The 17500-nt window shown below is 45.2% G+C and overlaps 1 protein-coding gene across 2 annotated transcripts in view; it reads left to right on the top strand.

Annotated features, from left to right (window-relative positions):
• Nucleotides 1-17500, top strand: part of ARF1 (ADP ribosylation factor 1) — a 294325-nt gene that overhangs the window by 155515 nt on the left and 121310 nt on the right. For both annotated transcript variants that reach the window (XM_044065884.1, XM_044065886.1), the window contains one exon: nucleotides 532-642. In XM_044065884.1, the coding sequence (XP_043921819.1) occupies nucleotides 532-642 (111 nt within the window). The remainder of the gene's footprint in view (nucleotides 1-531; nucleotides 643-17500) is intronic.

Below are 17500 nucleotides of genomic sequence, written 5' to 3'. Positions count from 1 at the left end.
TTTAAGGCCCCTGGTTTGTGGCCCTACATGTGACGTCCCACACGCCTACAGCAACCAAGCTTAAGCTTTTGTATAGTGGGTCTCCTGAGGGCAGAAAATCCCACAGTAAGAATACTGCAATTTGGAAGATGAAATCTATGGTTATGGTAAGATTTTACACAACTGTTCTGCCTCTGAGGAAGGCCTTTATGCAACCTGTTTTCATCCCTGACCAGCAGTTCTCTTCAGCTATCCTGCCTACCTCCCATTCTTTTCATTGTAGACAAATATCTGAAACAATGGTCCCGAGGCCTTATTTGGAAGCTCTTATGAATATTTGCAAGTCTTAAAATGCTGCTAATCTGTCTGGAGGTTGATGCAGACCAGTATAATTTGTAAGGCTGTAACTTTTTCTCACACACACACACACACACACACACACACACACACACACACACACACACACACACACACCATTTTACTTATGTGATCATTGCCTGCTTTTTTTGTTCTGTGTGCTTTTTTAACTTAATCATGGAAACTTTGTTTCAGGTTTTAATGTTGAAACTGTGGAGTACAAGAACATTAGTTTCACGGTGTGGGACGTTGGTGGGCAAGATAAAATCAGACCTCTGTGGCGTCATTATTTTCAGAACACACAAGGTATGATAACTTCCTTCTCATTGTATCCTCTGTGTACACCAGAGTAATTGACTTTGTCAAAACATATTACTTAAAAAGATTTTGTATTGGGAACTGTGAACCAGAAATATTGATCATTTTGTGGGATAAAGAAAAATAATGGTACACAATCTGGGTAGTGGTGTAAAGTCTAGCAGAGTTCTGTGAAATTAAATAAAATACTTATTCAAACATGGTTTTCTTGTGTGTAGTAAGAACCCATTTTGCTTCCAAGTTTGTATTTTTTGCATAGATTTTCTTTGCCATTTACTGCATCATTTGCCATTTAGCATTCAGTCCTAGGGGTTGTCCTGTACAAAGTAACTGTTGCATTCTCTGAGTGCATTTGAAGTATTAAATGTATGTATAAAGTCTTCTGCTGTTGCAACACCTTTCAGTACACACACACAGACTTGAATGTAGGTGACTTGGCTGTTCAACTTAATTCTTTTTATTCCTGTTTCAGATGCTCACAGCTGAAGCATTCTTTTACTCGTGCTGGGCTAGGAGAGCATGCTCTGCTTCTGTGCCACTTGCATATTTAGGCTTTATATTTAGGCTTTCAGTCAAAACGCATACTTAACCTTGAGCAAGTTCTTGTGTTTTGGCATACATGGAGTCAGGATTCTGTCTGCTGTCTGTGGGTAGAATAAGATGTGAAACTGACAGCAGTTCAGCCTACCCACTAACTAGAGGTGGATAGAAACACCTATGACTATTTTGGTGGTTATTTAACTGAATGAGACATTGGAACACGGGCTTGCAGTAAATGTTTATGCCTTATGAGGGGATGGTAAGTGCGGTTATCTGACTGGCCAGAGCCCATTTCCTAGAGCAGCACCTCACCCCACCCCCCAAAAAAAACTAGTACTGTGGAGAGGAGGGGGGTGTAACGGTGCAGCTGCTTTTAGGCCTGTACAGCAGAGCATCACATCATAGTTATTGCTAAACAAGCAGAGGCATCAAGTGCAACCTTTGTATGCTGTTGATGCATGTCTGACATTGGCGCACAAGTCATCAACACCTCATTACTATGGAAGTGAATTAGGTGGTAGAAGTTTGGAGTCTTATCTGCTGTGTTTTTTTTTTTTTTTTTTTTTTTTTAGGAGCTGCAGGTATACAAGCTTTGTTCCTCAGCCTGTTAAGGTGAGGCAAGTGTTCTGTTAATTTTTTAAAGAAAGGACAAGTTGGCAGTAGCTATGGTCTGACTTCATAAGTTCAAGAAAGAAAAACTCCTCTCACCTTGGTGGCAGAGTAGATGTACTTAGTGTTTCACTGTTGCAGTCATCGCACTTGGATTATCTGCCTGCAGGTACCCCTCAGTTGGCCCGAATACCAGAGTCTTGGGATTTCTGCGTCAGATGCTGTCACCCCTTCCATGACGTCAGGGGTAGAAAACATGCAGCAGATGCTGTTACATCAGCTTTTTTTTTTTTTTTTTTGTCGTGTGGGAGCCTGAAGCAGAAGCAGTTGGCAAGTGCTGTTCGGCCGCTACCTGAAATTTTCGTTTTTAGAGTTTCAAGCCTGAAGTCTTCTAAAGCTAAGTACCCCATTGGGGATCCTTTTTTTTTTTTTTTTTTTTTTTTTTTTTGTCTAACCCATGTCAGAAAAAGTTAATTTTCTTTCCTGTGGAAAGCAAATACCTCAGAGATTTTCCTTCTTACTAAGTCACATGTTTAGACCTAGGCCTAGACCACAACGTTCCTCGCTGTTGGTTTTGTTGCCCGAACAATTTGTCGTTGGGCTATCTTTGTCACTAAATGTTTTCGCTCTCATTCTCCATATTCCGAAATGGCTTCGATTTAAGCCATCCAACTACCAATCTTCCGAAAAAAAAAGATGGACAGAGACAAACCGCATAGGTCCAAAACTGCCGACAATGCTTCCATTAAGCTAGTCGTCAGTCTGCTGATACACTGAGGCGCTTTCGCAGCCCCTGATGAGGCGCTTTCGCAGCCCCTGATACCCGCTTCTACAGATTCGCAGATCTCTACTGAGACCCATTCTGAGTCCGGTATGCTGCGAGATGCTTAGACTGTGGAACCTGCGGATGTCTCTACCTTGGATGGGTCCAGAGCAGCTGTGCAGGCACTGGCTTCTGAGGGTGTATTCAGACCTACCGATGTTTGTATTAAACAGACTACTTAGTTTCTTGCTAAAACTACCGAATTTTTTCAGGCCCAGTGTTCACACTATGCCTAGGAAACTGACCTAAGCGTATTCTCAAGCTCTTCTCAAGCTCACATGCCACAGAAACAAATGCTTAGAATGGCTGAAGACCTTCATTACTTTAATTAGAGGAAGCCAACCTTCCCCCTCAAAGAGAAATAATTGATTTTCCTTCTGATTCCACAGACCACGAGTCTGATGACTCTGACCCCTCTGATTACCAGGACATACCCTTATCTACCTATGAGGATTCGGATGCAGAGGTTTCTGTTCCCTCTGTGCGCCCCCCCCCCCCCAGGACTTTTCTTTCGGTGAAAACTTGCATACCCTAAGAGCAATTCTGCTGGGAATGCCAGGACTACCCACAGTCCAAAAAGAGACTCTGGGATTTCTTAGACTTGCCTCAGCACAAGCCTGTAGCTATACCACCTGTCCTGGATACTTACCCCTGATACTTTACCACCAGCTCCTAGAAAGCCTGATAGGTACTACAGAGTACCTGACTCTCTCAAATTTCTCCAGAGACCATTTCCCAGGGACCTAAAGGTATTAAGGCTACTACAGCCAAAAATCCTACCCTTTCGGACAGGGATTCTAGGGCTTTAGACATATGGGGTAAGAAGGTATATACCGTTGCAACTCTATCCATCAGGGCTTTTAAATTGCCAGTTTCACATATAAATACCAGCAGCATGTTATGGAACTAATTAGACAAAAATGTTGATTCCTGATTGTGCAGAAAATAAAGATTTACAAGAGTTAATGCATTCTGCAAACCAAGTTGGTAAACATACTTTGCATTGTGGTTTTTATGGCTTAGAAGCATCTTGCAGGGCTGCTGTCACTGGGTCTGTTCTGAGAAGGCATGCTTGGGTCTGTTCTGAGAAGGCATGCTTGGGTCTGTTCTGAGAAGGCATGCTTGGGTCTGTTCTGAGAAGGCATGCTTGGGTCTGTTCTGAGAAGGCATGCTTGGGTCTGTTCTGAGAAGGCATGCTTGGGTCTGTTCTGAGAAGGCATGCTTGGGTCTGTTCTGAGAAGGCATGCTTGGGTCTGTTCTGAGAAGGCATGCTTGGGTCTGTTCTGAGAAGGCATGCTTGGGTCTGTTCTGAGAAGGCATGCTTGGGTCTGTTCTGAGAAGGCATGCTTGGGTCTGTTCTGAGAAGGCATGCTTGGTTGAAGGAGAAAGTCTTGCCAGACCATGTCAAAGCAAAATGACTTGATGATCCATTAAACCAAGAATGTTTGTTTGGCACAAAAGCAGAAGAAGGTCTTTAAAAAGATGGAGGAAAAAGCTAAATCTATGCGAACTGTTAAAGATTTCTTACAGGTGCAGCCACCTAGATTCAGTAGGCATTGGCATTCAAAGAACTGGTCCTTTCCAGTACCTCCCAGACATTCTCCTTTCAAGCCCAGAGCAACAGACCACAATGGAGTGCTCCCATCTCAAAATCAGGGAGTGGTAAGCCACCCCCTTATGGAAAAAGTTCACAGTGACTTGTCCTTCATCCAGCCATGCCCAAGTGCTTGCACCCCTAGGAGGAAAACTCGCTCTGCATGCAAAAAACTGGGCATATTTTACCCAGGACCAATGGGTCTTAGATATTTTATCCCAGGGATACAGATTCTACTTCCACTCACTGCCATCCCAAAGTGGATTGCCAGACCTTCCTCCAAACCAGTGGGCAAAGGCCCAAAAAGCAAGTACTTTTCGATGTTTAGTGTTTCACTGTTTCAGTCATTACACTTGGGTTATCCTGCTGGCAGGCTACTTGCAGTCGGCCCAAATTCCAAAGTCTTGGTCCAGCGTCAGTTGCTGTCTCCTCTTCCCTGACGTCAGTGCGCCAGGGGTATAAGATGCAGCTGACACCATTTTCTTCAGTCTTTCTTGCTGCGCGGTGCACGAAGCAAAAGCAGTTCACAAGTGCCGGTCGGCAGACTCCTGAGATTTTCAGAATCGAATTTCAGATCCAAAGTCTTCATTAAAGCCAAGTACCCCGTTGGGAAACTTTTTTTTTTTCTTGCTCCAGACCGATGTCAGAAAAAGTTAACAATTGTATTTCTTGTGGGAAGCAAATGCCTCATAAGGATTTTCATTCTTACTGTATTCATTGCCTAGGCCATGACCACGACGTTGCTAGCGTCGGTTTTGTGCTAGATTTAACCAACGCACTATTAAGCGTCTGTATGATTTTGCCTTTCATTACTTTGGCCGAAGATTTAATTATATAATGCCGTCGGAGCAGCAGACTACCAGAGTTTATAAAAAGCGCAAGGAAAAGGACAGGCATCCGAGGTCCAAAACTGACTAGGCTTCTGCTAGGCCTTTCGCTGGTTCTCAGTGAGGTGCTTTTGCAGCCCCTGACACCCGCTACCTCAGAGCCAGAGGCCACTTCCGACTCCCACGTGGAGCCGACTAGGCCTCTGGATACTCAAGGTATTGGACACTCGGAAACTACTCCCTCAGACGGGTCCGGAGCTGTTGAGCAGGCATCTGCTTCTGAGGGTGTTTTCAGACCTACACAGTTGTATGTAAAGCCAACCTCTGCTTCAAAGGCAAAGACTAAAGCAGCTCTAAAGACAAATAAGTACAGCATTCTCCTGGACAGACTTCCATGCCCAAAAACAGATGCTTAAAATGGCTGAAGACCTAATTACTTTGATCAGGGGTTCCCATCCCCCTCCTGATAAGAGGCTCTAAAGACAAAGCTTAAATACAACTGCCCAGATGGCTTATCTCAGACAAAGGCAACTGACTTGCTTTGAAATGTTGGCAACAAAGACCCAGTCATCTGCAAGAAAAATTCTGCAGGCTTTGGGCTTCATGGCATCCTGCATTCTACTAATTCCATATGCAAGACTGCATATGAGGAAACTACAATGGTATCTAAAAAGTGTTTGGACTCAACATTGCCACAGCCTGTAAACATTAATTACACTCATATTACACTCATTCCCTGCCTGCAACACGAGTTTTGATGGTGGGCACAGGCTTGTCACCACAACAAAGGACAGCCATTCACTCTACCCACAGCCAGGCAGACAATAACAGAAGCATCAGATTATGCCTGAGGGGCCCACATGGCAGGAAAATGTATACAGGCTACATGGCCCGCAAGCCAAATACATCTTCATATCAATCGAAAAGAGATGCTAGCTGTTCAGAATGCCCTGACTGCCTTCAAGGATCTACTTCATCCAGGACAACTGCTGATAAAGACGGGACAGTACTACAGTCGTGGTACATAAACAAGCAGGGAGGCACACATTCCTACCCCCTCTGCAGACAAGCCATGACTTTGTGGGACACAGCATTGACTTAGCAAGTACACCTGCAAGCACAATTCCTGCCAGGAAAGACAAATACTCTGGCAGACGAACTAAGCAGAAACCTCATGGATCCTCACGAGTGGAAACTAGATCCACAAATCTTCAGCATAACAAGGAAATGGGGATGCCCAGACAGATCTATTTGCCTCCCCTCACAACTGCCAACTACAGAGGTTCTACACAAGGACTTAACAAGCAAGCATGGAAAGTGGATGCTCTATCATTCAGCTGGAAGACCCTTACGGTATATGCCTTTCCTCCACTGCCTCTCCTCCCCAAGGTACTCCTAAAGGTCAGACGAGAAACCAAAAATTATTCTGATTGCCCCAGACTGGCCACGCCAGCACTGGTATCCAATCCTAAAGAGCTTGTCTCAAGGCCCAGCCTGGACATTGCCTCAAATTCCTCATTTACTGACCCAACAAAACAATCATCCTGCACATCCAACTCGGAACCCTAAATCTGGCTGCATGGCAGATAATGTAACCATTCAGAGCACACCTCTCTCTAAAGCAGTTATGGATGTTATTTTAGAGGCCAGGAGGCCCAGAATGTAACCATTCAGAGCACACCTCTCTCTAAAGCAGTTATGGATGTTATTTTAGAGGCCAGGAGGCCCAGCACCAGAAAATCTTATGCAAAAAAATGGAAGAGATTCTGTGCTTGGAACCAGGCACAAGGAATTGACACGCTTGTACCAAATATTCCTCAGATTTTACAATATCTAACTGATGCTGGACAAAGGCCTATCCTTCTCATCAATTTAAGATCCATGCCTCTGCCATTTCAGATCATTACAATAAGGACCCACCTATTTTTTTTACATCCACTGTTAAGGCAGTACCTCAGAGGGGCCAAAAACGTAAGACCTCCAAGGAGAGCGCTAATACCTGCATGGGACCTCAATTTTGTGAAAAACTCACACTGCCTCCTTTTGAGCCAGCCAATACAGAGGAGATAAAATTCTTATGGAAAACAGCTCTGCTCCTAGCAATAACTTCAGCAAGAAGAGTCTCCGTTACGGGCACTAATGGCTGTGGAACCTTTTATAACTTTCCATCTGGATAGGGTTTCTCTGGGAACAAACCCAACATTTATGCCTAAGGTCGTGTCCATTGTGGCTCTTAACCAAATGCATTCATTTGCCTACCTTTTATCCAAACCCACAGAATAAGGGGGAGGGACTTCTGCATTCTTTGGACGCAGACAGTTTACGCTTCTACTTGGACAAAACCAAAGCTTTCAGAAAGACTGAGCAACTCTTAGTGGCATATGCTGCAGGATCGCAAGGAAAAGGATCGCAAGGAGCTGCAGGATCACAAGGAAAAGGATCGCAAGGAAAAGCTATCTCAAAGCAGACTATATTTCAAATTGGATAGGCCACTGCATTCGTTTCTGCTATTCACAACATGGCAAATCAGTGCCTAAGGGCATTAGGCCACATTCTACCAGAGCAGCAGCCACTTCAGCAGCCTTTCTCAGAGGAGTACCAACCAAGGACATTTTGAGGCTGCAACTTGGACTTCAGTGCACACTTTTACAAAGCACTACCACTTACCTCTACTCTAAATCCAGAGCAGGCTTCGCCACCGCAGTTCTGCAGGGCCTCCTAGCCACTCCTAATTCTATTTAGGCCCAGCCACCCAACCTCAGCTTTGGGATTCAACCCAAGTGTAATGACTGCAACAGTGAAACACTATGAACATAGTACAGTTGTGTATCTACCATAAATGTAGATGTTAGAGTGTATTCACGGTTTCAGTCCAGGTTACCCTCCTACCATCCCCCTTACATTGCTGGAACTTATCTGTACTTCTCTATTCTGCACAACCTATGTGGTGTATTTGTTTGTAGATGAAAGTAATGTTTGTTAGTGCATGCATTTTTATTTGCAAAATTTTTAGCCTACCCTTTTTGGGGGCACCTGTCATCTGGGGCAACAAAAACAAAAAAATGGTGTCTGCTGCATCTTTTATACTCCTGGCACACTGACATCTGGGAAGAGGCAACAGCAACAGATGCCGGACCAAGACTTGGAATTCGGGCCGACTGTGGGTAGCCTGCCAGCAGGATAACCCAAGTGTAATGACTGCAACAGTGAATACACTCTAACATCTACATTTATGGTAGGTACACAACTGTACTTTCTCAGTATCTGGGCTATTCAACCTGTTCCCTCAGAGCAAAGGGGACAGGGTCTTACTCCAGACTGTTCTTGGTGTCCAGAAAAGAACTCTTGTCGCCCTATCCTGGATCTGTCAATTCGCCCTTTCCTGGATCTGTCAATTTGTCACACCCCTTCCTATCCTAGCCAAGGACTCCTGGCTGGTCACCATAGACTTCTCCATAAGGGAATCTTGCAGGAAATGTCTGTTTCAGGGTAGGCTCTGCACTATCAGTTCTCTGTACTTCCCTTTGGCTTATCTACTGCAACCAGGGTATTCACAAAGTGCCTGGCTCCAGCCATTGCATACTGCAGACAGAAATCTACCCATACTTGGGATGATTGCCTGATTCAGGCGGACAGTCAGGAATTGCTACTTCAGCACCTGCCGTTTGTAAAGAGACTCCTAACTTCACTGGGCTGTACCATCAGCGAAAAGCCAAAAGATTGTATTCCTGGGAGCAAGCTTGAACACAACTTCCCAGATGGCATTCCTCACTCCAGTAAAGCAGGTTATTTGACAAATTACTTCAAACTACTGGCCACCCAAACTCTGTTATCTGCTAGAAAAATACTGGAAGCCCTAGGGTTCATAGCCTCATGCATTCTTCTAATTCTGTATGCAAGACTGCATATGAGGAAACTTCAGTGGTACTTGGTCTCTAGTGTCAACATTCTCAGGACCTGGAAACAGTGATTCCTATCATTCCTTCCCTAAGGACAGAGTTCCTTTGGTGGGCAGAGGCTTCAAAACGCAACAAGGGACTTGCTTTCACTCGACCCCCTGCCGCCCAAACCCTGACAACAGACGCATCAGACTATGCATGGGGGGCTCACATGGCAGGCAAATGCATTCAGGGCAAATGGAGCCCAGTACAAATTCACCTGCATATCCAGTTAAAAAGAAATGTTCACTGTACAGAATGCACGGACAGCCTTCAAATACCTTATCCTTCCAAGACAACTCTAGATAAAGACAGACAACACCACAGTTATGTGGTACATAAGCAGGGGGGAACTCATTCCTACCCACTCTGCAGGTTATCCATGGCTGTGTGGAACACAGCTTTGAGCAATCAAGTGCACCTGCAAGCTCAATTCCTGCCAGGCAAACAAAATTCACTGGCAGACTACTTAAGCAGAAGTCTTATGGACCCATGCGAGTGGTTACTGGAACCCAACGCCTTCAGACTTCTAATCCACAGGTGGGGGACACCAGAGGTGGACCTCTTTGCTTCCCTCCAAAACCATCAGTTGAGCAAATTTTACACCAGAACTCCCCACAGCCAAGCATGGAAAGTGGATGCCCTATCCTTCACATGGGGAAAACCTCTCAATCTATGCCTTTCCCCCTCTGCCCCTCCTCTCAAAAGTACAGCCAAGCATGGAAAGTGGATGCCCTATCCTACACATGGGGAAAACCTCTCAATCTATGCCTTTCCCCCTCTGCCCCTCCTCTCAAAAGTACTACTCAAGATCAAATAGGACAGGCCAAGGACAATCCTTATTGCACCAGACTGGCCATGCCAGCACTGGTACCCACTTCTACGCAGCCTGACAGCAGTGCCACCCTGGCACCTACTTCAAACCCCCTCTCTGCTGTCCCAGTAGGAGGGGCATATTTTGCATCCTCTGCTGCAAACCCTGAACCTGGCAGCCTGGCTTATTCCCTGAATACATTACCAGCAACCCACAGCAAACGGGTGTTGAATGTCATCCTTGAGGCCAGGAGGCCTAGTACTAGGAAATCCTATTCAGAAAAGTGGAAAAGATACTGTTCTTGGAGCCATTCTCAGGGAAAGGACAGTCATGCCCTCCTTACCTCAAATCCTAGATTGTCTAGCAGAGCTGCTCCACAAAGTCATATCCTTCTCATCCATTTAAGATTCATGCCTCTGCCATCTCAGCTCATTTAAAATACTGAGCCCACCCCTCTTCTCACCCTCTGATCAAACAGTTCCTGAGAGGAGCTAACAATTTAAGACCCCCAAGGAGAGCTCCCACTCCTGCCTTGGGACCTTCTCTTTGTACTAGAGAAGCTCACGCTTCCCCTTTTTGAGCATGCAGCTTCAGCAGAGTTAAAATTCCTCTCTTGGGAAAACATCCTTACTTCTAGCCATCACTTCAGCAGGAAGTGTCTGAGTTACAGGTCCTTATGGCTGTGGAACCCTTCATTGTCTTCCATACGGACAGGGTTTCCCTCAGGGACTAACCAGTCATTTATGTCCAAGGTGGTATCCAGTGTGGCTCCAATCCATTAATTTACCAACCTTTTTTTCCTAATCCTCAGAATAAAGGAGAAAGGATCCTGCACTCCTTGGATGTGCACACAGCTCAGGTTCTACCTTGACGGGACTAAACCTTTCAGAAAATCTGACCAGCTGCTAGTCAGCTTTGCTACAGGGGCAGAGGGCAAGGCCATTTCAAAGCAAACCATTTCCAAATGGATAGCACAGTGCATCCATTTCTGCTACAAACAGGGCATCAGAACTCATTCCACTAGGGCTCCCTCAACCTCTACAGCATTTCTCAGGGGAGTCCCAACCAGGGACATCCTGGAAGCTGCAACCTGGAGATGTTTTTCGTGTTTCACTGTTGCAGTCATTACATTTGGGTTATCTGCCTGCAGGTAGCCCTCAGCTGGCCTGAATAGCAAAGTCCTGGATTCCTGCGTCAGATGCTGTCTCCATGACGTCAGGTCGTCAGGGGTATAAAACATGCAGCAGATGCCATTACATCAGTCTTTCTTGCTGCACTGTGCCTGAAGCAGAAGCAGTTCGCAAGTGCCAGTCAGCAGACTCCTGAAATTTTCGTTTTGAGTTTCAGAACCAAAGTACCCCGTTCAGGGTCCTTTTTCTTGCTCTTAACCTATGTCAGTAAAAGTTAATGGTCTTATCCGAAAGATTTTCATTCATACTGCATACTTTACTTGGGTCCAGACCACGGCGTTCCTCGTTCCTCACTGTCGGTTTTGTGCCTTATTCAATCCCTGAACCATTCGTCGGTATATTTTTGCAGCAAATTATTTTGGTACTCAGTTTATCTATCCAGGAATGGCTTCAGTGAGCCATCCAACTACTGATCTTCCGAAAAAAATAAAAACTGAGAAACCGCATAGGTCCAAAACTGCCGACGATGCTTCCGTTAAGCTAGTCGCCAGTTAGGCGGTACTCTGGCACTTTCGCAGCCTCCGATACCAACTACATCAGATTCGCAGACCTCTACTGAGACCCATTCAGAGTGCGGTATGCCGCGAGATGCTTCTTTGATTATAGAACCTGCAGATGTCTCTACCTTGGATGGGGTCTGGAGCCGCTGTGTAGGCAATGGCTTCTGAGGGTGTATTCGGGCCTATAGATTTGCATTTTAAACAGATGCCCTCTTCTTCATCAAGGCTTCTAAAGCTTGACACACTCCAAGAAAACAGACGTCCAAACCACGTGGTTGGGGCCCATATGCCTAAAAAAACAAATGCTTAGAATGGTTGAAGACCTTGTTACTCTAATTAGGGGGAGCCAGCCTTCCCCCTCGAGACCTAGAACTGATTTTCCTTCTGGTCAGGATTCTGAAATTTCTGTTTATTCTGATTACCAGGATTTGCCCTTATCTACCTTTGGGGATTCTGAAGGAGGATTCCATTCCCTCTGCTTCCTCTCCAGAAGATTTTTCTTTCGGTGAAACCTTGCACACTATTAAGGAGCATTTCCGCTGGGAAAGCCAGGATTACTCTGACTCCAGAAAGAGGCTTGGGGAATTCTTACTCCTCCCTCAGCACAGGCCTTTAGCTATCCTTCCTTTTCTGGACATTGTAGATGATGCCGTCTTGAAATCTACTGCAGATCCAGAGACAATTTCCCAAGGACCAGAGGGCATTAAGGCTACTGCTGCCAAAAACCCTACCCCCTCTGATAGAGATTCCAGGACCTTGGACAGATAGGGTATGAAAGGTATACACTTCTGCTACTTTGGCCATTAGGGCCTTAAATTGCCAGTTTCATATGTTAAAGTATCAGCAGCATATTTTGGGACTAAAACAGAAAAGGATGATTCCTGACTGTGCTGAACATAAAGCATTACAGGATTTAATGCATTCTGCTGAACAAGTTGGTAAACATACTTTGTAGTGTGGTTTTTGACTCCTTTTTTTTTTTATTTATTTATTTTTTTTTTATTAGAAGCATCTTGCAGGGCTGCTGTCACTGGGTCTCTACTTAGAAGGCATGCTTGGCTTATGGAGCAAAACTTTGCAGATCATGGTAAAGCTAAATAACTGGATGCTCCCTTAAACCAAGACCGCCTGTTTAGCAATAAGGCAGAAGTCCTTTAAAAAGATGGAGGAAAAAGCTAAATCTATGCAAACTGTTAAAGATTTCCTGCAACTACAGCCTCCCAGATTTAGTAGGCATTGGCCTTCTAAGAATTGGTCCTTTCCAGTCTCTTCCAGTCCTCCGTCCAAAACCAGGAACAGCATACCACCTAGGTTACAATCTCTAGCTACACATGGACCTAAGCAGTGGGGGACTCCCACTTCCAAAGCTGGAAGACACCACCCTAAGGAAAAATGTCACAATGACTTAACCTTAACCCTTCCAATCCCTGCTCAACTGCCTGCTCCCTTAGGAGGAAAGCTTGCCTTGCATGCAAACAACTGGGAACTCATTACCCAGGACAAATGGGTTTTAAATAGTTTGGAAAGGATACATATTCCACTTCCACACCCTACCAGTCCCAAGTGGTTGGCCAGACCTACCCCCAAATCAGTGGGCAGAGGCTCAACAGCAGGTTCTGTAAGTATCAGGGCTATTCAACCTGTCCCAGCAGAAGGGGGGACCAGGTTTTTACTCACTTTTCCTGGTACCCAGAAAAGACTGCTCCTGGTGTCCTATCCTGGACCGCTCTATTCTAAACACCTTTTTGGTAATCTCAAAATTCAAAATGCTAACACTTCAATAGCGGCTTCCTATGCTAGACAAAGGTGCCTGGTTGGAAACCTTAGACTTGGCTTACCTGCACATTCCAATAAAAGAATCTTGCAGGAAATACCTACGCTTCAGGGCAGGCTCCATGCACTAGCAGATGTTCTTCGTGTATCACTGTTGCAGTCATTCTTCTTTCGGCTGCTCCCGTTAGGGGTCGCCACAGCAGATCAACTGTTTCCATTTCCTCCTGTCCTCTGCATCTTGCTCTGTCACACAAACCACCTGCATATCCTCTCACCACATCCATAAACCTTATCTTAGGCCTTCCTCTTTTCCTGTTACCTGGCAGCTTCATCCTTAGCATCTTTTTCCCAATAATACTCTGCATCCCTCAGCACATGTCCAAACTAATGTAATCTTACCTCTCTGGCTTTGTCTCCAAACCTTCCAACGTGGGCTGACCCTCTAATATACTTATTCCTAATCCTGTCCATCCTCGTCACACCCAGTGCAAGTCTTAACATCTTCAACTCTGCCACGTCAAGCTCTGACTCCTGCCTTTTTGTCAATGCCACCGTCTCCGACCCGTATAACATAGCTGGTCTCACTACCCTCTTGTAGACCCTCCTTTTCACTCTTCTTACTGGTACTAGTCTGTCACAAATTACTCCTGACACTCTTCTCCACCCACTCCATCCTGCCTGTACTCTCTTCTTCACCTCTCTTCCACACTTACCATTTACTCTGAACTGTTGATCCCAAGTACTTAAACTCCTTCACCTTTGCCACCTCTACTCCCTGCAATCCTCACCATTCCAAACATCATAGTCCATGGGGGACGCCTGTCTGTTCTCGTCTGTCAACCTGTCCATCACCATTGCAAATAAGAGGGCTCAGAGCTGATCCTTGATGTAATCCCACCTCCACCTTAAATGCATCCGTCACCGCTGTCGCACTACCCTCGTACATATCTTGTACCACTGTTACATACTTCTCTGACACTCCCAACTTCCTCATACAATACCACAACTCCTCTCTAGGCACCCTGTCATATGCTTTCTCTAAATCCACAAAGATGCAATGCAACTCCTCCTGACCTTCTCTGTACTTCTCCAACACTGTCAGAGCAAACATCGCATCTGTAGTTCTCTTTCCTGGCATGAAACCATACTGCTGATCACTAATCATCACCTCCCTTCGTAACCTAGCTTCCACTACTCTTTCCATAACTTCATGCTGTGACGGATCAGTTCAATCCCTCTGTAGTTACTACAGCTCTGCATATCACCCTTAAAAATCGGTACCAAAACACTTTCTCCATCCCTCAGGCATCCTCACTTTCCAAGATTTCATTAAACAATCTAGTTAAAAACTCCACTGCCATTTCACCTAAACACCTCCATGCTTCCACAGGTATGTCATCTGGACCAACAGCCTTTCTGTAGCTATCCTTACTTCCTCCTTGCTAATCCACTGCACTTCATGATTCACTATCCGCACATCATCCAACCTTCTCCCTCTCATTCTCTTCATCAACCCCTCAGTGCTCTTTCCATCTGCTCAACACACTCTCTCCTCACTTGAGTATGTTTCCCTCGTTATCCTTTATCACCCTTGCCTGCTCCACATCTTTACTAGCTTGGTCCCTCTGTCTAGCCAATCGGTACAGGTCCTTTTCTCCCTCCTTAGTGTTCAACCTTTTATACAACTCTTCATACGCCTTATCCTTAGCCTTCTCCACCTCTCTTTGCCATGCACCTCATCTCCTTATACTCTTGTCTACTTTCTTCATCTCTTTGACCATCCCACTTTTTCTTCGCCAACCTCTTCTCTGTATACTCTCCTGTACTACTACATTCCACCACCAGGTCTCCTTATCCTCCTTCCTCTTTCCAGATGTCACACCAAGCACCCTTCTAGCCATCTCTTACTAGCTCTGTTACCCAGCTATTCGGTAACTCTTCACTGCCACGCAGTGCCTGTCTTAACTCTTCCCTGAACATCACCTCACAATTGCCCTTTCAATTTCCACCATTTGATCCTTGGTGCTGCCCTAACACTCATCCTCCTCCTCTTGATCACCAATGTCATCCTACAAACCACCATCCTATACTGCCTAACTACACTTTCCCCTGGCACCACTCATTACATTTGGGTAATCTGTTGGCAGGTTGCCCTCAGTCGGCCTGAATAAGGGTCCTGCGTCGGTTGCTGTCTCCTCTTCCATGACATCAGGTCGTCAGGGGTATAAAACATGCAGCCGACGCCATTTCATTCAGTCTTTCTTGCCGCGTGGTGCCCGAAGCAGAAGCATTTCACAAGTGCCGGTCGGCCGACTCCTAAAAATTTCGCATTAGAGTTTCAGAACCAAAGTCTTCAACTAAAGCTAAGTATCCCGTTGGGGAACTTTTTTTCTTGCTCCTTACCGATGTCAGTAAAAGTTAATTGCATTATTTGTGGGAAGCAAATAACTCATAATTTTCATTTGTACTGTATTCCTTGCCTAGGCCCAGATCATAACGTGCCTTGCTGTCAGTTTTGTGCTAGATTTAACCAACGCACTATTAAGCGTCTGTATATTTTTGCTCCAAAATATTTTGGATCCAGATTTAATTACCCTGAAATGTAGTCTTTTAGCAGTCAGACTACCGGAGTTATCAAAAACGCAAAGAAAAAGATCAAGGTCCAAAACCGAAGCTTCTCCTAAGCCGATTTGCCGGTACTCAGTGAGGTGCTTTCGCAGTCCCTGATACCCGCTACTTCTGAGTCGCAGGCCTCTACAGAGACCCATGCGGAGTCTGGTATGCTGCGAGATTCTCCACCTGCGTATGTCTCTCCCTTGGATGGGTCCAGAGCTGCTGAGCAGGCACCGGCTTTTGAGGGTGTTTTCAGGCCTCAACATTTTTATATAAAACCGACGTTTTCAAAAACAAGAACAAAAACATCCAAGTTTAAAAAAACTATGCATGAGCCTTGTGCGCAGGCCCCTATGCCTAAAAAAAAAAAAAAAAAAAAAAGATGATCAAAATGGCTTGAGAACTCAATTACCTTGATCAGGGGTTCCCAACCCCCCCCTGCTAAGAGGCCTAGGCAAGACACTTGATTATGAATCTTCAGATCAGGTTTCCATTTCTTCTGATCAGGAATTTTCTATTCCACCCTATGAGGATTTAGATGCAGAAGAATCCATCCCATCTGCATCTCCTCCTGAGGATTATTCTTTTGGAGAAACCTTGCATACTTTAAGGGAACATTTTCATTGGGAGATCAGCGGAATCAAAAAAGAGGCTTAGGGATTTCCTTCTTCCTCAGCATAAGCCTTTGGCTGTGCCTCCTGTATTAGACATTGTTGGTGTGTTTTCGGAATCAAGCATGGCTCCTAGTAAGCCAGACTGATATTACAGGGTTCCTGACTCCCACAAACTTCTATTCAAAAATCCTGCTGCTGATCCTGTCTCACAGGGTCCCAAAGGTGTAAAGGCCTCTACAGCCAAAAGTCCTACCCCCTCTGATAGATTCCAGGGTGCTGGATAGATGGGGAAAGAAGGTTTATACGTCTGCAACCTTGGCAATTAGGGCCTTAAACTGCCAGTTTCATATGCTTAAATATCAACAGCATGTTATGGGCTTATTGAAACAGAAAATTATATTGATTTTTGATTGTGTGGAAAATAAAGAATTACAGGAATTATTGCATGCCGCAGAACAGGTTAGAAAGCATACTTTGCAATATGGTTTTAATTCCGTGGAGGCCTCTTGCAGGGCTTGGATCTGTGATTAGAAGGCATGCCTGGCTCAAGGAGCAGAATCTGCCTGATATGTTAAAGCTAAATTTTTGGATGCCCCTTTACAGCATGATAGTTTGTTTTGTAATAAGGCAGAAGAAGTTTTAAAGAAAATGGAAGACCAAGCTAAATCTATGCAAACTGTTAGATTTCTTACAAGTGCAGCCACCCAGGTTCAGTAGGCACTGGCCTACTAAAAAATTGGTCCTTTCCTGTGTCCAACAGAGCACATCCAGGCACTTAGGCTCTAGATACCAGTCACAAGGTTCTTACAGGTCAAAGCAATGGGGTGCCTCCACCTCCAAATCAGGAGGAAACAAAGCACAACCCTACAGTAAGCAGTCTCAATGACTTCCCTCTACCTTCACCAAGCCCTTATCTTTTGGCAGCCCCCTTGGGGGGGGGGGGGGGCGGGATTAGCACTTCATGCTCAAAATTGGCAGTTAATTACCCAGGACAAGTGGGGTATAAAAAAC

The sequence above is a fragment of the Protopterus annectens genome, chromosome 3.part0 (assembly GCF_019279795.1).
Source record: "Protopterus annectens isolate FY-2018-M chromosome 3.part0, PAN1.0, whole genome shotgun sequence".
Lineage (NCBI taxonomy): Eukaryota > Metazoa > Chordata > Ceratodontiformes > Protopteridae > Protopterus > Protopterus annectens.
Note: the sequence above shows the minus strand (reverse complement) of the source record. Positions and strands in the feature narration are given on the sequence as shown.